The 21,841-nt window shown below is 41.1% G+C and overlaps 1 protein-coding gene across 1 annotated transcript; it reads right to left on the bottom strand.

Annotated features, from left to right (window-relative positions):
- Positions 1-1,745: 1,745 nt before the first annotated feature.
- tars1 (threonyl-tRNA synthetase 1) lies at positions 1,746-21,529 on the bottom strand. Its single transcript, XM_084552077.1, has 19 exons — positions 21,105-21,529; positions 20,204-20,281; positions 19,393-19,583; positions 18,527-18,650; positions 17,666-17,790; positions 16,811-16,928; positions 16,665-16,729; positions 15,406-15,484; positions 15,019-15,165; positions 14,389-14,487; positions 12,585-12,751; positions 11,716-11,878; positions 9,975-10,112; positions 7,777-7,854; positions 7,597-7,697; positions 5,561-5,665; positions 5,295-5,367; positions 2,431-2,545; positions 1,746-2,317 (listed from the first exon to the last, which is right to left on the bottom strand). The coding sequence occupies exons 1-19, from the start codon at positions 21,162-21,164 to the stop codon at positions 2,169-2,171; spliced, it is 2,175 nt and encodes a 724-aa protein (XP_084408203.1). The 5' UTR covers positions 21,165-21,529; the 3' UTR covers positions 1,746-2,168.
- Positions 21,530-21,841: the final 312 nt, after the last annotated feature.

Raw genomic sequence — 21,841 nt, 5'->3', positions numbered from 1 at the left:
TCTGGCCCTGAGACTTTTTTTTAAGTGCATTCAGAAATACGTTTTAAGGCCCCAGTCAGTGTTTGCACTGAACAATGACTTTTTAGCTTCATCAGATTTAAGCAACAAAGCCGAAACCCTATTTTCAACCACTTTACGTCCCGCTTTCAAACTCTGAAGCTCAAGTCTGAGCGAGAATGAAATACAGCCCTTACACAAGGAACCGAACCTGCGGACATATTTTATTTGGTGCTGAAAACTTCGAACTAGCCAAAATAACTGATGGCTTCTCACATACTTTAATTACTGGCAACTTGTTGAGCAGCCAGAATCAATGTTTTCGCTGGCCCGCGTTCAGTTTGGCGCCTGCCGCCTCTTCTGTGGAACCGTGCAACCAACTCTTGACTAACCTCAGCGGCGCCTTTTTTTTTGCTTCGTTCCTACTTATATTCATGAGACGTTTGCATGATTTAAATAGGTCATTTTTATTTTCTCTCGGAGCAGGAAGAAGGGCGGTTGCCTCCAAATGTTCAACGTGTTAAGTACTTCATAAGTGCTGACGCCGAGTGAGAAAAGAGTGACCGAATAAGTGCAGCAGCTAAGCATTTCCGAGTATTTTACCAAATTTGTGGTGTTTTCTTTTTGTTTTTTTTTCCTCTCTTGGCAGTGGTCTGAGCTGAGACACTTTTCCCAGCTGTTAAATTGCTGGAACATGAAGCTCATAATGTGTTTGTTCCAGCTGTGTAAGCAAGGCACAAATATATAGCACCCACTAGTGGCTGGAATAATAGTGTCAGACTGAAGATGGGCTGGTAAAGCTCTGCCATGGGCATATTTGTGTCACCTCCTCTTAATTTTTGTATCAGAAAAAAATGTCCTCCTATTACGGTTTTGAAAACATTAGAGCATAAATCTGTTTATAACTTTCGCCTTTAGTGCAGCGATACACTCGGAGTTGATTCCCAGACTTCGGCAAGCATGAAATACGAGGAGCATCGTTGGTTTCCATCCGAGGTGAGAGTGGGGATGCATCGGAGCAGGAACCTGATAAGGATCCACCTCCTTCACACACCCGTCTCCCCAATTTCACCTCTTCCTTGTGGAAAATTGGAACATCAGATGTTTTTCAGAGCGGAACCATCTAATCATTTCAGCATCGACCTAAATATGCAAAAACTTTGAAACTTCCAACAAAACTACTTACACCGATCGGGCATAACATTATGACCAGCTTCCGAATATTGTGGAGGTCTCCCTTGTGCCTCCAAAACAGTTGTGACTCATAAGAGGATGGACATGGGCCTTCTGAGGGTGTCCTGGCAACAAGATGTTGTTAGTGGGGGGCCTATGGGTCCTGTGAGTTGAGGGAAGGGGCCTCTGTGGATCATCCCACAGATACTTGATCAGTTTGGGATCTAGTGTGCTGTTTTTCATGTTTTTTTAGTTGTTCCTAAACCGTTTTTGTGTGTTTGTCAGGCTGCATCCTGAAGGAGTGTCATTGCTATGGGGTGGGGGTGTCTGGTCTGGTCTGGTCTAGGTGGGTGCTACATGTCTAAGTAACATCCACACAAACGCCAGGTCCAAAGGTTTTCCAGCAGAACATTGAATTGTCACAAGATGGTCAGTGTTATTCACTTCTTCTGTCAGTGGTTTTAATGTTGTGGCTGCTTTTGAAGATGACAGCTGGACGGATGGATGTTTGTAGGAGGGCAATTAAAAGACACAAATCTCAAAAATTCTGTCAAAGACCAAAATCTTCACACGGCTCAATCAAGAATAGATCATTTAATTATCAAAATAGTAGCTCACATACAGTTCCCTGAAGAAATAATAATGAGTGACTGAGACACTGTTGTAGATCCCAATTCAACTGTTTTGATCAGTTCGATACATGTGGAAAGGTTTTGAGACGGAGGTGTTCTGGAAGACATTATTGGATGTAGTCAGACTGCAGTAAAAGACATGTGGACAACTACTTCATTCCATGGAGGACAGCAACAGTAATGTCTACTGATAACGGTCATACAAAACAGGCGATGAAAGACCCTATTAAAAAAAGAAAACTCTGATTTCTGCAAAGACTTGTCAAGATTTAAAGGCAGTTTTACGCCCCATCAAAAACAGATTTTAACCGAGAGGCCCTTTTAAGAAACGTGAGGTACTGTCGAGAGAAGCCGTTGGGAGAACGCTCAGAATTCCTCTTCGGCGTTCCGACTCCTGGACGTCTTCAGCTGCTTCAGACGCTCGATGCACTCCTCCACGCTGCGCTCGCCGTGGACTTTGTTGTCACGGGTGCGTACGTTCACCGTGTTGCTCGTCTTCTCCTTCTCTCCCACCACTGTGTCCAAGAAGAAGAGCAGCGATAAGAAAAATCAATACTTTTACGGACGGCTACAAAGAGATAAGAAGAGAGAACAACAGACAGGAGTGAAAGAGAAGTGTCACACTGACCCAGGATGAAGTTGTACTGTGCCAGCTGTGCATTTCTGATCTTTTTGTTCAGAGTGCATCCGGGGTCGACGTCCACGTCAGCCATGAAGCCGCTCTTGTGGAAATCTTGTTTGATCTGCCACAGAAACAAACAGCAGTTAAGTTCAGGCCAACATGTTTAATCAACAGCCTTCTACTAATTCTGTTTTTCAAATATGAATTATCACATGTCAGACCAGTTTATATGACTACAGTGAGAGCAGTTGTAGATTAAGAAGCCATGGCCTGCTGTCTTTAACAGATGGGGTCCGTGTCCCAAACACTTAACGTCTACATTTAAGGTGCTTTTATAGTACTGCAGGACCTAGACGCAGTAACCTACGCATGTAGCCTACGCCGGTGTGAGTCATTTATAGTTGTGCGCTCGTCAGTCTGGCTCGCTCTGTGAAAACGCCACCCAAACGTTAGTCGGCGCTGTGTCTTTTTAGCAAGTCGGGTTCATTTTTGTTTCTACTTCCTGCTTCACTTTCAACAATGGCGACTGACAGTTAACCTTTCCGATTCTTTACTGATCCAAAACAATCAATTCGAAAACTGCGGAGATGGAGAAGCAGCAGGAAATACTAAAGCGGAAACACACTACTACCAAACGGACCAATCACAGCTCTTGCGCTTTGCGGGAGGGGAGGTGCACATAGTCAGTCATGGCGTTAGGGTCTAGGTAGGTGTCTGCGTTACCGTCGTAGCCTCTGCGTCAACTTAACGCAGAAGCCTAAACTGCCTATTACATGGACAATATTTCTGATTACATAATCCAACTTGACTGTTTATATAAAATCATTCAATAACGTGTGGAGCTATTGCAGTGGCGGCCGTTGAATGAGGCTTGCTAGCATACCTTTGAGAGGTTTGTGAGAGGCTTCCTAGCTAAACCTACAGCAGAGGGTAACTCCTCATCAACTCTAAACACAGAGAGACCACAGCGTGTTGGCTGCCTAAAAATATGCCGACAGTCTGAAACTGAACAAGTTAAGCAGCACATCCCAGAGCATGACGACAAGCCACTTGATTTCTTGAAGGAAGAAAATAATTATATAAACTCCTGTGCAAGAGTATCACAACATGAAAGTTGCATCTGTGCCTTCAAATGCAAAAATATTCTCATCTGCAAAAACTTTAAAAGAGCCTCCAAATTCACTAGATCCCAAATTGATCAAGTATCTGTGGGATGATTCACAGAGGCCTCTCCCCTCAAAGACCCCCCACTAACAACATTCACCCTCAGAAGGCCCATGTCCATTCTCTGATGAGTCCCAACTGTTTTGGAGGCACAAGGGAGACCTACACAATATTAGGAAGGTGGTCATAATGTTATGCCTGATCGGTGTATACAGTATGTTTTTTTTATATGCCTCAAAACATCAATGAGAATATAATTTTTTTGACGGTTTGTCGACAGTGTTGAATAAAATTCGTCCAATAGAAGAGGACAGACCTGCGTTTCTATCAGCGCTGCTACATCGATTCTGGCTTCGTTCATCTTTTCAGACAACAGATTTTTCTACCGTCAGAAACTCAGGATTTTCCCCATGTAGTTGAAACGTGCAAAAGGGATGCATTCATTCCACGCAGAGAAAATAACCCATGTGTTTACACGGCTACTGGGCCCTCATTAAAAGTGCAGTGTATTACAGCTTAAGTTTTGTTTTGGTACCTCTGGATATCAGTTCTGTCGGTTGGAACGCTGTCAAAAGTTCTTTCTAAACGGGCAACAAACAAGAACAATCACTGTTTACATGTTAGCTAAATGTGTTTGGAAGCAAAAACCGGGTTATAATATTATTTCCCTCAAACTGTCAGTTGTAAAATCCGTCAGTGAGCGCCAAACAGCCTCCTGATACATTCTGACCCACTTTACTGGCTCAAACTGTAGTTTGTGAGCTCAGATTTAAGTTAAGTTACCCCCACTGGTGGTTTTAAGGCGCAATCACAAGGCCCCAAATGTCTGTACCTTTCATAGATGGCAGTGAGGGAGAAAGAGGCTGTTAAATCCTAATAAAGTAGAATATTATGGCTGAACTGAGAGATTGATTACAATTTATATGACTGCAGTGGCTGTTTAGTCGAGCAATCTGACTCAAGATACATACACTGATCAGGCATAACACTATGACCACCTTCCTAATATTGTGTTGGTCTCCCTTGTGCCTCCAAAACAGTTGTGGCTCATCAGAGAATGGACATAGGCCTTCTGAGGGTGTCCTGTGGTGTCTGGCAACAGGATGAGGGGATGGGGCCTCTGTGGATCATCCCACAGATACTTGATCAGTCTGGGATCTAGTGAGTTTGGAAGCCAAGTCAACACCTTTTGCTGTTTTTCCTAAATCGTTTTTGTGTCTGTGTCAGGCTGCATCTTGCTGGGGATGGCTGCTGCCATCAAGGAGTGTCATTGCCATGGGGTGGGGGGTGCCTGGTTTGGTCTAGGTGGGTGGTACATGTCTAAGTAGCATCCACATGAATGCCAGGTCCAAAAGTTTCCCAGCAGAACACTGTATTGTGACAAGATGTTTAATGTTATTTACCTCTCCTGTCAGTGGTTTTAATGTTGTGGCTGGGATGTGTACTTTAAAGTCATGACAACAAAGTTGACTGGAATTTATCATAAAGTGTACTACAAAATAGTTAGACCACAGTTCGCAGTGATTCATAAACGGAACAGGATTCAAGCCTGCGGCGCTGCACATCAGTGATGAAACAGACGGCACGAGTAAAACAGCTTCAAAAACTACTTAGTGTTAAATTAATGAGCCTAACAGCTTCAGGGTACACTTTGTACCGTCCCTGAAATGTGAATATGTACTTAAGGATCTGAGGTCAACACTTACTCTTTCTGCATACTCCTCGCAGGTTGGTCCCACGGGCACGACCATCACTTGACGAGGAGAGAGCCACAGGGGCCTGAAACACAATGGAACGGATTTGCATTTAGCTGATTAGAAAAAAAACCTGAGCAAATATTTACAGCTCCACGGAGCCACAGTGTTTAGAGATCTATTACATAAATCTGGAAAATCATTATTGGAAACAACTGCAAACAAAAACCACTGTCCTCCTCGATAAATCAACGTTTTGAAACGGTTCAAGCACAAACCATTTGCCTCCGTAGTTCTCGGTCAGAATGGCGATCATCCGTTCCACCGATCCCAGGATGGCTCTGTGGATGATCACTGGTCTCTTCTTGTCGTCACCATCGTGGCTAAAAAAAAAAAAAGGAAATATCATTTGAAAGATGATGAGTGATGTGAATTTTAGCTACAAAAACTCAGTAATAGACCATTTATCAGTTTAACTAAAACCCATCTTTGTTGACATATGCTTCAAGCCGTGGATTAGTGAATGAAATACAGTTCCCGGGAGTCAATGTAAGCTGCTGTTTCCTTGGATACGCCCACGTGTGTGCGCTCAGTCGCGCAAATCTGAATAATGGGCTACGGCAGTGATGAAATGAGACCAGTGACAGACAGTTATATTACTCTGATGATATGGGAAACCATTTAAATTTGCCTCGTCAGACACATACCGCATGAGCCCGACTATAGGATGACCCCAATCACAAGACTGAGTCCCCTTAGATGACACTAGTGGAGAAGAGCTGCCATCATTGAGGTCTTTTCTCTTGCGTATAATCCACGTGTTTATCTTTTCCATCTGTCATAGACTCAACTCCACCATTCCACGTCGCTAAATTCTCGCTGTCTGATCTATTTGAAGCCGATAAGGAAGAAAATTAGGTAATCCGTATTGTTCCGATAATGGAATTTCAGATAATAATTATGCCGTGAGCGGAGGTTTTTGCCTCGATCTCCACTGCTGGGTGCTTCATTGCCTGTTTTATGTTTGATGCAGCAAGATCTGCCAGTAAGAGAGAGACACTACATCCACAGCCAGTCTTTCACACAAACGTGTTGGTGTTTGTTATTCTAATAGCAGATTGATTCTTAAGAACAAAGCTACAGATTAAACCGCTTTATAAAAAATACCCTTTTGCCCAATTAGCTATACATCTTTCAGGAACCAAACCACAGACCAGAACTACCTTTCTGGACACTAGAGGGGCAGCGGGACTCATTCTCCAACAGACTCTGCTCCCACAGTGAACGCTACAGGACGTCATTCATCCCCTACTCTATCCAGCTGTACAATAACTCACCTTTCTGCAACAGATAACTCCATGCTATTCATGTTAATGCACATTATTGCACCTTATTAATCCTGTATATAATGTATATAATATATATTTACTTCCAGCTCTATTTCTTTTGCATGTGTTCATATGTAAATGCTTACACTATTTTATTTCATCTTTCTTTTTACTTGTAGTTCTCAAGAGTCAAGACCAAGCAATGTCCCTTGTGGATGATTAAAGTTCAAGTCTACCTGCTTTCTACCAGCAGTACACACAGAGCAGTGTATTTCTTCATGTCAGCAGCAGAGGGAGGACAGAGGAGTGGATAAATGGTACCACAAACCTGTTTTATTATAACAGACTTACAACTTTCTCAAAGGTGAAACTGAACGGTTTTAGATAGACATTTTAAAAGTTAACTGATTACATTTTTGTTTTTTAGCCTATATGTGCTTGTCAGTAATGTGAGCCTGATCTAAGACACTGCTATGGTCTGGTATAAATTTGTCTAAATTATGACTATGCAGTCATGTATTCTTAATACTAGGGGCGTTGAAGACCTACCTACATGTTGGTGCTGTATCAGAAAAATAAACTTGTTATTTTAAAAAGTATATATACATTTATTTATTAATTTGTTTATTTATCAGTTACTGTATTGGCTACGACATCCTCCCTGAAATGTTCCACAACAAGAAGTCAAAGCACAACCTGTTTGCTAGCTGCTATGACATCGGCGCCATTTTATTAAATAGTACCACTTGCTTTTTGTAATTTATGAACTAATGCACAGTGAAATGCTCCTGGTGGTTATAGGTATAATGTTTAATATGTAAAATATAAAACAAACACATCATTATAAAACTGAATGTGTTTTTTTCCCCAAATTATTTCTTTGCATAGGTTAATTATGACCATATGTTGAATTCTGTAATACACAGGAGCCTTCCCAACACACTCAGTATTTAATATTTAATTTAAACAGAAAAGCTGTTAGTTACCTGACAAAGGTGAGATTAAAGCGGATGGGTAGCTGGAAATCAAGCTGTATTGTGGCACACTGATGGTATCGACCGATGGCATCCTTAATCTGAATGTCGATCTGCAGACAAAGGACACGTGATTAGCTGCAGCTCTTCTGCTCTTTCACCGTTTAACTATATCATCACTGCAGCGCTCACCTTGGGTCCGTAGAACGCTCCGTCACCTGGGTTGAGAACCCATTTCTCTCCAAACTCGTTCAAGCTATTCTCCAGTTGCTGTTAACAACAAAAAAATAAATAAACGACAGTTAGAGTATCAACGGTTGACCAACATGCAGGTGAACACTGTTGAGCAGAGCTGCGTGTTTAGACCTGACATTTTCTTCATCTGGAACCAATCACCGACCTGAGAAATGTTAAAGCCTCAATAATATTTTATGGTTGCTTGTGGGAATTAATGAGGTGGTGAAGGAAACATGAAGCAAGTTCTGGTCCAGTCACTATGCCAAGTTTACCAGTCACTTTTTGCGTTATACAATTTTCCACCTTTTTGCGTGCAAACATTAATAAAATTGAATGTAAAGAATGTTTTCCTCAGATAAAAGGGCTCCGATAGGCTCTGAGAGGTAAGGCAGTGGTACAGCTTACAAACAAAACAGCTTTTCACTCATTTAAATGGCTTTTATCTCGTTTCTGAGAAGTGTGACTAACTGTTAATTAAAAAAAGACCGAGGCATGCCATCAATTAACACGTGCAGTCACTGAGACATGGCACATTTTTATCTCTGTACCATAATCTTTGAATTCTGTTTAACTATTAAACACTTCGCTGATCGACAGAATTTCAAACCTCTGTTACTGTTACCACTTAATTCACTGATAACGAACGACATGTTAAAAATAAACTACACCATCAGAAATGCTCTTTTTCCACAAGGCAAAAGATATCATTGAAAATGAAACACAAACCAAGGCACTGAGGACAAAACAATGACACCAACGACTATAAAACTGGAACAGAAATTGAAAAAGGAGCTCTTTAAGGCTTATAAAATACCCATAAATTGAAAAACAGAACCACAAATGGAGCTAATTATAAAGAATAACTACCTCCATTTGTTCCCTGTGTTCTACCCTTCTCCTCCATATTGATTTGTCATTTATTCAAGTATGAATGTGACCACAGTTCCCGGCGATTGGTTGGAGCCCAAGACCAAAAATCTCCAACGGGTGAGAAAGATTTTCTGTTTTAAGAAACTCCTTAACAGTCCGCCACCAACTCCGCAGCAGATTAAAACGACAAACTCTTCAACACCAGAAAACAACAAGACAATCAATATTATCAAAATCAATGAAGTGGGGGACAGCAAGGCACCGAAAAATCCCAGAGCTAATTCTGTAAGATGAAAGTCTCCAACAGTGTAAAATAACACACAACAAAACAAACATCTTGTGGGATCATTTTCTGCAACCGCTTGTCTGGAGGGTCACGGGGAGCTGGAGCCTGAGAGGTGGGGTACACCCTGGACAGGTCTCCAGTCTATCGCAGGGCTAACACAGCCCAACCTACGGCCAATTTCAAATCACCATTTATCCTAACGAGCATGTCTTTGGACGGTGCGAGGAAGCCGGATGCAAACGCCACACAGAAAGGCCCCAGTCGACCGATGGATTCAAACCCAGAACCTTCTTGCTGTGAGGCATCAGTGCTAACCGCCACACCACTGTGTCGCCCACCATGAAACCCAGCTCCCACTTTATCTATCAACTAACACATTATCCACTCAAAGCCAGCCGGTAAAGGTCTATGGTAGTTTTCCAGATTTAAAAAATAAACACCATCTTTGTCTTTCATGCACTGGTACCACTGATAATGCAACGCAGCATATGTACGCCGTCATTTAACACCCATTCTACAGATTCAGATTTGTCTTTTTGTTGTTCATCCAAGGCTAAAAGCACCCAGCAAATAAAAGACTCATTATCACTCACTCCAACTCACTCTCGTCATTAACTGTTCATGCTTGTTTTAAAACGCGAGCCGAGAAAAATTAGAGCCGAGCCACAGATGTAAAATGTGGAGCTGGTCTTCAGAGAGCTAACTCGATTTGACAGCAAAAGCAGACAGTGCTGATGTGTGGATGGATTCTCTGGAGAAGAACAAGTGTTTTCTTCTTTTTCACAACTTGTGGCAGGTCTACAGAAAAAAAAAACCTCATTAAAATATAAATGTTCCCTGGTCTCTTCCCTTCGCCGTCTGTGGAGTGGCTTTGGAGTATCCATCTTGATAACAGCACACATCAGCATCTTAATTCTCTGCTGCGACATTTGTGTGAGTGTTGCGTATATATATATTTTTTTATTATATGTGCGAAACAAGAGGGTCTTGAGATTACCTTCTCTGCTTGGTCCCAGACATCCGGGTCTCCCAGGAACTTCTCTGGTCGTGTGGAAAGGTTGAGTTTGAAAGTGAAGCCAAACACGTCGTACACAGTCCGCAGGAAGTCCAGGCAGCCCTTGATCTCCTCCTCGATCTGGGGTCATAATAAAATGAAACGGAATTTTTTATCATCCATCTGGACATGGCTGCAAGTTTTATTTCTCGCGTAGTGGCTGCTTTCATGTTTGTTTGTGCTAGGAACTAAGAAAACTAATTAAATTATACAAGGTGATCGAAATATGACCCAAAAGTTTACAGAAAACTGGACAGCTCTTTGTCAGTTTTTCTTTTAGCACAAACATTTTATCACTATGAGGAGAAAATACACGATTATGAGGATAGAACATAACCTCTACAATCTGCTTCAAGTTTGTTTGAAGCAGACGGCACTGAGGCACACAATCATTTTTGTACAAAGTGCAATCAAACCATCCAATCCACCGTCATTACCGCTAGAGGGAAAACAAAATCAGTGGGATCCTGCCTGCAAGAGGTTACATCTGAACACACTAATTAAGAAATGTCTTCTGTCTTCCAAAAATCCTGTTTGTGTGCGTCAGCGCTGGCGGTGCTGTTCTTTAGTCAAAGGACTTGTACATTTCTACATCAAGCTACAGCAGCAGCCTGTGGCATTCTCCGAGAATATGACGGATCATCCAACGAAAACATTACCTGAAATTTATTCAATAAACTGTCCCGGCAAGAAACTCATGTACGGAGAGCCCTCAAACTTGGGCTTGTTCCAAACAGGAATAAACGATCGTCCACAGTACTTTTTTCCAGACTTAACTCGATGTAATGTATGTATTGCCGTTTCAGAACGGCAGCACCAGAGGTATTTCATTCTACATTCTTGCTCGCTTGTCCAATCATTGCACAAACTAAATAACACACAATGCAGCATAACCGCTGGCAGTCCAGTAGGGGAGATTGTAGTGTGTAACTCCAAATGACAACTTGTTGTTTTCAGCATCACTGACACTGCCTTGAGCAATGTCACTCAATTCTACGAAGCCTTTTCTAATAAAAATGTTTTTTTGGTTTCCCCTGACACATGTGCAGTGGCATACCCCCAGATTATAAACAGACTTTGACGTGTAGAGTAAATTTTACTGGTCCCATGAGGCAACTTTTTTCATTAGACTTGTACACCAATCAGGCATAACATTATGACCACCTTCCCAATATTGTGTAGGACTCCCTTGTGCCTCTAAAACAGTTGTGACTCATCAGAGAATGGACATGGGCCTTCTGAGGGTGTCCTGTGGTGTCTGGAAACAGAATATTGTTAGTGGGGTGACCCTCTTATGGGTTGAGGGGAGGGGACTCGGTGGATCATCCCAAAGATACTTGATCAGTTTGGGATCTAGTGAATTTGGAGGCCAGGTCAACACCTTTTGCTGTTTTTCATGTTTTTTGAGTTGCTCCTAAACCGTTTTTGTGTCTGTGTCAGGCTGCATCCTGCTGGGGATGGCTGCTGCCATCAAGGAGTGTCATTGCTATGGGGTGGGGGTGCCTGGTCTGGTCTAGGTGGGTGGAATGTATCCAAGTAACATCCACATGAATGCCAGGTCCAAAAGTTTCCCAGCACGACATTGTATTGTCACAAGATGAGCAATGCCATTCCCGTCTCCTGTCAGTGGTCATAATGTTATGCTTGATCGATACATGAATATGAACGTTAGTGCAGGCCTCACCTGGTCCATAGTGCAGAAGATATGTGCATCGTCCTGCTGGAAGCGGCGGACACGGGTGAGGCCAGTCAGGGCTCCGGATAGCTCATTCCTGTGCAGGACACCGAAGTCGGCCATGCGGATGGGCAACTCTCTCCATGAGCGAGGCCGGTGATCAAACATCAGGCTGTTGTCAAACATACAAAGAAGTGTAAAGTGAGTGTAAGAAAAAAAAAAAAAAAGATGATTTAGCACTGCTGTTAAGGACTGAATTCAATATTTGACTGAACGGGTCTTCACAGAAATGTGTCTGGAAACTCAATTTCAGCTCCAGTGTGATCTACAGAAGCACAGCCTATGTGGGTAGCAGACAGATTGGAACAATAAAAAGGAGATAAAAGAAGAGAATACAAAGAGCCGCAGCCTGGGTCCTTGCACTGCAATGCAGCATTCAGCAGTAAATTGAACTGGGTCATTCGACAACAGCAAACATGACAAGAGCATCGGTCCATTACTGATGAACTCAACCGATTGACAAAAAAAACAATATCAGTGAAATATGAAACCATTTCACAAAGACTGAATAACCGTTATCAAACCCCTGTGTAAACTCTTATAAACCTATTCAAGTGTGAGAATTGTATTGTGTTGAGACAATGCTCCAAATTCATTTAAAAGCAAGAACACATTTAGAACTGAAGAACAACAAACATCCAAGCCTCCAGCAGGCTATTGTTTCTCTGATTAGAGACATACAACTGTAAATACCCATTTAACACTACAGCAGGTTTTGATACACAGGGAGACTTTCCAGTTTACATCGATTATTTTCTAGTTGTTTGCCGACAGTTAAACCAAACATTCAAGCATCTCTGAAGGCGAGGAACACTCACCAGTGTCCGGGGCAGTTCATGGGTTTGAGGGCGAAGGTTTCCTTCTCAGCCTCGAAGGAGAACATGTTGTCACTGTAGTGCTGCCAGTGTCCGGACGTCTGCCACAGTTTGCTGTTGTAGATGTTGGGTGTCACCACCTCCTGGAAGCCCCTCTTCCTGTACTCACTCTGTCAGAAACGGATTTTCAAAAATAAATAATTTTGTGGACACATCACAAAAGCAAACAACAGGTTCAGGTGGTTTCTATCAAGACACAGTGACTCATTGATAAGAGTGTGCACACAGAAAACGGTCAACAACTCTGAAAGCAAAGGCTGAAAACTACCTCTAAGGCAGGGGTCGCGTTAACCGAATATTTCTATCATCCATACAGAAAAATCTGAAGACCATCTGTCATTTTTGCAATTCACATCCCTGATCAGTTGGTGGCGATATTAATTGTCTCTTGTCTCTAATCGCAGTTTGCATTCCAAACATCACAGTCAGTGCACAATTTCCTGGTACACCGATTACACTGACGCACGCACACGTCAGAGCTCAGCTAACCATAGACATACAATAAATATGTATATATGTCAATGTCTATGCGGCTAACGGCTACCAAAATGGAGGAATCGGATGAAACGTTGCTGGGACTGATGGATAAAAAGCAGGGTTTTGTGCAAATTGTGCAAAAAACAAGTCTGCATACCACCGAAGCACTTCAACCCTACGGTGCCATCTAAGAGCCGTTTACGCTAGCAGTCCTGGTCCGAGTACGGACAAGATGCGTCGGCAGGTCGGCAGCCCAAACTTTATTTATTTTTTATTATTATTAAAATGCAACTGAATATGTCATTATTATCATTTTTAAAATTAAAGTGACGGGTAAAAATAGATTATGACGGGATTTTTATGACCCTGTCAGTCAAAATGACAATGAAAAAGTCTCTAAGGATGTCATTTCTACAGCGCTTTAATGCATTTGGGGGTTTATTTACATCAGTTTTGCAGTGCAACCGAGTGAAAATAAAACATTATATCATGTAAATTGGATTACATCATGACAGTCATATATGCGACAAATTGGATGTTTGAGGCGTTTGGTCGTTTACACAGGCAGAGCCGTTTTTAAAAGAAACCTTATTACTCACAGAATCTGCTCAGTCAGAAATCTATTTTGCCACATTAAAGTGAAATGTGTTTTCTATTATCACTGCACTGACTGAAAACCACGGAAGTAAATGCTTTTTTTTTTTTTTTTTTTTTAAAACAAAAACAAAAAAAACAAAACACATTGATTTTGTGGCTCTGTATAACAGAGCCGGTGCGATAGAGAGTTTATCACATCTGTTTTGCAGGTTTTTCCTATTTCAATTCTGAAACAATAATAATACAGTCTTTTGAGATTAATGAATACGTTTGTGTTCCAATGTAAACAGAACAATGAGCATGTTTTCTCTATACCTGGACAAAAACAATAAAGGCACAAGTGTTGCACGCTTTGGTTTGAGGGCCCCGTCTAAGAGATGAAGGCATTTTAAACTATTTTTGTGAATACAGTCAGACATGCAGACTAAATGGTACAAATATGACCATTACTTGTGGTTCTTAAGAGTGTTTTTTATGTGCAACTAAGCTTCTGAGACCAAGCAATTTCCATTGTGGATCAATAAAGTTGATCCAAGTCTAAGTTTCATTGTCTTTAGGCGTCTTCCTGCAAATTTAAATATCCTGCCTCATTAATTCTGCCTTTTCCTGCTTCTCAAAGCTTAGAGCGAGATCCAAGCAATTATCCATCGAGGGTCTGACACCTCCGACTTACTCTGATGAACTCAATCAAGCTGTTGTAGATGAAGGCTCCCTTCGGCAGGAAGAAGCAGCTCCCTGGACTCAGTTCATGGAAGAAGAACAGGTCCTGCTCCTGAATATAAATAAAAAAAAAGAAAAAAAAAAGAAGAAGGTCATTCATTAGTACGATGGAAAATTTAAAGGGCTACCACTCAGGTCAAACTGGTTTAAATTTAGGTTTGTCTGCCGGTGTGGCGAGTCTCCTGCTCACGACACACCCTAAGCGCGCACACACACACACAACAAACCATCAACACCCTGTCAACAATAAATGCAAAACTGTTACTTGGCGTGTGAAATGCATCTAATTGAACGGTGCTATACGCCTACGCTATCACTTTTTTTACTCATGCAGACTGCTATGTAAATAAAATGAACAACTGTCTCAACAATTCATTAAGGAGGCGACACTCTGTGATTTAAAATGCGTCTGTCTTACATTTTACAAAACAAAAAAAGACTTTCTTGTTGGAGGATAACACTGAATTTCTTGTCTCAACAAATCTACCTATACTTCGCATTTACTTTGTGACATCCCTTTATAAGAATAAAACCAGCAGTGGTCCATTTTCAACCGACACCTTCTTCACATTTCAGTTCTTACCCGGCCCAGTTTGCGGTGATCTCTGTTCTTGGCTTCCTCCTGAAACTTCTCCCACTCTTTGAGCATTTTGGGGTCAGGGAAGGAGATTCCATAGATCCTCTGGAGGGTTTCCATGTCCGCCTTTCCCTCCCAGTATGTAGAAGAATTCTAGCACAACCACAAGGGAGACTTTGTTAGCTTTGATCATTCTTTTGGGTCCTTTAAATCCCTCGAGAGTAAAACATAGGTTAGCTCGGCTCGAGAAATGGGGACAAACTTTCTTACTGCGGGACATTCAGGGCGAAGAATTAAGTAGCTGAAAAGTCTTACCTGGTTTAACAATAAATACATGCACATATTCGCTTTATATAATGTACAGGTGATTAAAAAAAAAAAAAAAAAACTAACCTTGTGGATCTTAAGCGCCTTGATTTTTCCAGTGTGTCTCACATGAGGCCCCCGACACAAGTCAATTAAGGGGCCACATCTGAAATACAGAATATAATGCAGGGAATGATGATCAGTTGTGTTTAGGGTAGAACTACTTCATAACTAAGCTGAATATATTTTTGTTATTGCCTACAAATACCACAAAAATAATAAATCAGAGGATAAATAAGTCCATATCAAAATGACAACAGTATGTATATGAATTCTTAAGTGCAGTTTATACCTCTGCAGGACATATACGCTGTAACCTACACATGTAGCCTAAGCAGTTGCAAGCCTGTGTGCATATTTCTTTAATGTACGCTGCTTTGTGCAGCACTCTGGCCCGCTACTGCTGTTTTTAAAAGTGATCCATAAATAAAATTGATGTTAATACTGGTGTACTCCCAATGTACACTACAACTATTTTACTTTCTAAAGGCTCATTTAAAGTACTGCAGAACACAGACGCCATAACCGACGCATGTATCCTATGTTGGTGTGAGCCATTTATACTTGTGCGCTCGTCAGTCTGGCTCGCTCTGTAACAACACCATCCAAACACTAGTCGGCGCTGTGTCTTTTTTGCCAGTCGGGTTAATTTTTGTTTCTACTTCCTGCTTCACTTTCAACAATGGCGATTGAACCTTTTCCCGAAGACGAGTCATATGAATGTTTGTATCTCCGAACCTCCTCAGTTAACCTTTCCTCGATGTGTTCCATCTTTATTAATCCAAAACAATTGATCTAAAAATCGCACAGATGGAGAAGCAGCCGGAAATACTAAAGAGGAAACACGCTGCTACCAAGCGGACCAATCACAGCTCTTGCAGTCTGTGTCGCTGCGACATGTAGTTACATTTCTGGGGAGGTGCATGTCAGCTACAGCGTTAGGCTCGGTGTAGGGACTGGGCTGTTAAACAAAGGAAGACGATTCTACAACTAGTGTATTTATTGGGGATTATTTTCTGTTCGTGTATGCAAGATCGACTAAATGGTAACAGCAGAGCTCATATTAATGATAAGGAAGGAACATGTCTCCCAGTCCAAAAATGCAGTTCATTAATGTGTTTGATTTACAGACAGTTGTTCAAAAACTATTACAAAGTCTATAATGCACAGCAATCAGGTGTATCTGGTGTATTTGGATGCGGAGACAAACGTCTTGCTGGTTTGTTATCTTGAAAAATACAAGTACACCACTGGAATGATAATATAAAGTTAAAAACTGGACTCACCTGTAAACTGTGGTAGTGGGAGTGGTGACCTTCTCATTCAGAATGCGACATTTAAACTTGTTGTACTGAAAAGGAAAAGAAAAATGTTTGGGTATGTATGCATTCTTTTCTTTTTTTTATGTTTGTCTGTTAATATTTTAAGATACCTTGAACATATCCAGCAGCGTTTCCTTCTTTATCTCCAGCCTCTCAAATGGCTGCTTCTCCTTGATGATTTTCTTGCACAAGCTCTCCAGACAGGGGAAGTCATTGCTCGATACACCCCTGTCCAAAACATCAAGAGATAAACACAACGGGAACAGCACATCCTGCAACAGCTTTATCACTTTGAAGTCTGCATTAATATGTGCACCATCTCCACTGCTAAACTTAGCCTGCCACAGTTTTCAAAGGGCATCACGGATGCGAACAGACCTTTTGTCCACCAATAATGCAATACTTTGACTTCCTGCAACTGATAACCTCTGCTAAGGATGGACAAATACTTTAAAGTCCTTGGCTTTAGGGCTGAGGCAATGTCAAAACACCCTTGTAAAAAAGAAAAAAAGAAAAAAAAGCATCTCCAAGAATGCCATTAGCATAAAACGACTTCATTAAGGAGGTTGTAGAATTAATTAGACAGCCCTCCTCAAGCGCTTCTGCAGCCTAAAGCAGGGTGAAATACATCTGGTGCAGGGAAAGGTCAAGTGAAAAAGTTGTTTATGAGGAAAATGTGTTAGCATTTCTGCGGGTGTCTCAACACACTTCACTGAAGCAATCTAGATCTGTAATTTGAATAGATTTGCTGTTAGGATTTCAGTTCCGTGGGCAGATACAGAAATATGTCATTTAAAATCCACACCCAAGTAAATCCAGCTAGACAGCCTTGGTGTCTCTGTCTCCGACAGTAAACATGAAAGACAGCTGCTAAGCCCTGAAGTACACACCAAAAATAAAGCTGAATGCTGACTAACACCATTAATTACCCACACAAATCTGCACCCAAAGCCTCAGCGACTCACTCGTTGTTATCTAGGAACATGTCGTAGTAGAAGCCATTCTCGATTGGGGGACCGTAGCAGAGGCATCCTCCGTACACCTTCTCCATGGCTTCACCCAGGATGTGGGCACTGGAGTGCCAGTAAACCTAAAGAATACACAAATTGTCCAATTAGCAAAACAGCTTTAATCAGACTCTATGATATTAACATGCTATGACCAAATTTCCAGTCATTCACGGCACAGAAGACTTTGCTAAAGCCTGTGAAAATATTGAAACCATTAAAATAATATGCAGCCTTTCCTCTGAATGCCAACAATACAAAAAAAGAAAAGCAGTCCATGGGAGACTGTGGCCATGAATAACAATGTCATACTCTGGATTCTCTTACTCTCTAAGTATGTCAAGTGCCAAATGCGTCTGTGTTCGGTAAAATATTAAGCAATGAAGCTGAAAACAGACACTAGTTGCTGCTGCTGCTGCTGCTGCTTTTATAACACTGCATAGTAACTGCAGCATTTTATATCGCCCCCTATTCTCTAATTGTCTTTGCGGCTCACACATGTGGTAAACAACAAAGGGTTTGTGGTTTACTATTGATTGTAAAGTTCTAATTGACCACTCTGCATGCTAAGGTTAGCCTGCCCAGAATACATATCAATATTGAAGAGATTTATATATATATGTATGTGTATATATATATATATATATTCACAAGCATGCCCAGAATAAAACACATCAGTTAGTAGAGTAGCGGTGCTCAAAGAGAATCACGCTGTTTAACCAGAAAATAATTCACTATTCTATGTTCCCCCTGCACAAATCAACATGTAGGGGGGGGCAAATAAAATCCTAAATCAGACCAGGCCTGAGGTGGACTTACCGCTTGAGCTTCCTCGTCGTCAAACTTGAGCAACTGCAGGCTGCAGTCGTCCTCCAAAGGTCTGTCCAGGTCCCACACACCGTTGTTTACTTTGGCGATCACCGTGTTATCGGCAAGGCCTTGACTGGACGGCAAATTATGACAACACATCAAGACAATGCACAGACGTACAGACCAACAGTCTCAGATTAGTGTATGACATGCTCGACATCCAAAACCACAGACACTCAGATCAAAAAACACATCGATTATATTTATTGGCTATTTAAATATACACTGAAAGGACATAAAATGATGTTGGTTATGTAAACTTACCCCTATGCTTTTGAAATTACAATTAAAAACTCTTCAATTTATTATTTGGTCTTGATAAGTCTTAAGAAATGACATACTGGTCTGGGCAGGGGCTCTTAACTTACATGGGGCAACACCAGCATCTTCCTTATAATGATGGTTATGGAGCTGCTGACATTTACTCAAGCTTCCCAACATTATATCTCTTGGCACCTACTGCATATTGGATCACGGTGACACAGTTAACGTTCTCAGATAATACCAGGACAAAGTGTCCTCGACGTCTTTAAGACTAATGAGTTTTTTTTTTTTTCCCCATCGGAGCAATTTTTTGTCTTCACTGTTAAAGGTTGGCGGGTGTCATTTTCAATTACTGTTTTCATACTGTGGGCGTCGTGAAGTCTTTTGAAAGTGTAAAAATGATTACAGGCTGCACAAGTTAACTTGACAGCCAATCTTTGGAAATTAAATTCCCGACGCAGCGCCAGCGATTCCATCTTTCTTTTTGAACTACAGGAAAGAAAGGCGTATAATTAGAATAACAATTACATCAAGCCTGTCATTAAACTGACCTGATTCCACAGGCCACCTGGTATGGTGTGGTCTTCCAGGACTCGGCCTCCACCACCTTTCCATCGGGCAGCGTCACCTTGATGGGTTTGCTGTTCTTTGCAGCCCTCTCCGCCATAAGGGCGTCATGCTCCGCTTTCAACTTTGCGTACAAACTGAGACGCTCATCGATGTACTGAGGTGGCGGCGACAGCTAGACAGAGAGAAAGCAGTTGCACATAAACGGTGAGGTAATACAAAATGATGACTAAGATTATTGTCTTGTTTTGTGTCTTTTTGTTTTTTGTACAGTGTCCTTGTGAGTCTTGAAAGGCGCTCATAAATAAAATGTATTATTATTATTATAATTTGTAATCTGCACAGCTCATTAGTGCCCCTTTAAATTATATAATCTAACTAATGACGGTCAGGCTTAACTGCACGTCAACCTGATCATTATAAGGCATTACAGGTGGCTACATGTACATTATTTTGCCCACCCCCTCAGCTACTTTCTTCTTCTACAGTATAATTATATGACAAACATTAGGCCAAAAAAGGGACACCAGTAAACACACCAACATGATATTTGGCCTTTGCTGTACTGAAACCTACACCTCATATTTTTTGTATTGGTTAAATATATATTACCGTATTACTGCTGGAAATATTGTGATATTTATTCATTGCCTTCTGGAAATGTGTGCAGGTTTTTAAATGTCGTGACTATATAAGTGATAAAGATATGCAAGTACACAATGCTAGAGAACTAAACAAATACATGCCATGATGTAAGTGTGTTAAACAAAGGATAATCTTATCTTAGTAACTCACCTCAGCCCTGCCTGCAGGGGTAACACTGGCATTTTTAGCCTTCTTCTTTCCTCCATCTTTTCCACTTTCAGTTTCTCCCTGTCATCATGAACATAAAAATGCGGGTTAATTAAACCATTATCAAAAAGATGATGATGTTGTTGGACAGTGTTTAAATGCAAATATGAAACAAACCTAAACAATGTTTACCTCAACATACATGCAAACACATAAACATTATATGAGAATCTGTTGTTTAAAAAGGGACTTCCTTGCAGGTAATTATACCTTATAGGACATGACAAACCCTTTCACTAAATATGCTGAAGTAAACCGGGCATACAGGTGATACAAAAATATCTTACAGGTGGCTAACTCCTGTAACAGCCACCTCTTACTTGTAACGCCCATTGCGGTTATAATTAGAAATCTGAAGTAACAGAAACCAGTATTTAAGAGGTAGCTTTAATGGAAAAAATATCCTGATGCACTCAGTATGCGCCGATTGGAAAAGGGAACATAAGCGATTCGTGTCATAGTTGGTCTGACAAGAATAAAACCACCATAAGCAAAGAAACATTAAATGTGCTGAATTTTGAATGGAGTTCGGCGAAGGGTTAGCTACGTTAGCGAAACCGAAATAACCAGACTCTGTTAGCTTAATAGCAACGTAGCAAACACTCTCCGCATAAACACATTTTTTAAAAAAAAATAATGAAACAACAAATATATTACCTTGATAATAACAAATGAGGTCCAAAACAATTTAATGTTAACCATAAAATCGAGCTAGCTCCACGCATTAGCACCGCATTGCCGGTTGCTAAATGACAGCATGAACTGAACTACAGGCTAAGCTAGCTGGCTAGCTGGCTAGTATGACTTTAAGTGTAAGCCAGTGAAGAGTAGCATGAAGTATCACCTTTTTGCCTTCGCCCACTTGCAGTTCGCTCATTTTCTCCACGACAGTCTGTTCAGCCATAACAAGTAAACAGCTACCCCACTTTCTGAGATAACTTCTGTCAAGTCTGAGGTGTTGTACTTTAAGTGGACACGGTGCCGGGTGAGGGATGATGACGTGACCCGGATATTCTGATGCAACATTGCTTTATTAGGCGGCGCTTTGTGTGACAGCAGAACAATGTGCTCTCCTGCTGCTGCTGCTGCTGCTGCTATTAAATCAGTGATCTTCAAGCAAAGTGCGTGACTGTGATAAGACATTGCAGCTCATTTGCAAGAGTGATGTCATGTAGCTTACATATGATGAAACACTTACCTTTAGATTTCAATACAGCATTTAGGCATAGTCAAAACAATAGTGTAAAATGAAATCAGTCAGGTGTATGCTACCTAGAAATCATCAGGTCAGGTCCCCACAATGTCACCAACACAATCTCCTACTATTAAAATTAATAAAAGTTTCTAAAATGTTTAAATAACTGATTTATGATCAATACAATTTTTGTCATTTTATTTTACAGATACAAATAGTACACGATGTATACAATATAAAACAATACTGAGAACAGCCTATCACTGAAATCATACTAAGGTCATTACCTGTGTAAGTCCAGTAGGAGCTATAATAATAATGTACACAAGCGGCTAGTTTTATTCTATGACAGGAGAGGTAAATAACATTGACCATCTTGTCACAAT

This window comes from Chelon labrosus (genome assembly GCF_963514085.1).
Source record: "Chelon labrosus genome assembly, chromosome: 9".
Taxonomy (NCBI): Eukaryota; Metazoa; Chordata; class Actinopteri; order Mugiliformes; family Mugilidae; genus Chelon; species Chelon labrosus.
The sequence above is the reverse complement of the archived record's forward strand: the minus strand, read 5'-3'. Positions and strand labels throughout refer to the sequence as shown.

Bases quoted from the DNA above. Each gene is read 5' to 3' on its own strand.
- tars1 (XM_084552077.1), bottom strand. From the start codon at position 21,164: ATGGCTGAACAGACTGTCGTGGAGAAAATGAGCGAACTGCAAGTGGGC. The intron at 16,929-17,665 runs GTGAGTCGCTGA...TGTTTTGGACAG, and splicing joins ATGTTCCTAGATAACAACGA to GGGTGTATCGAGCAATGACT. The intron at 14,488-15,018 runs GTAAGAACTGAA...ATTTATATTCAG, and splicing joins ATCACCGCAAACTGGGCCGG to GAGCAGGACCTGTTCTTCTT.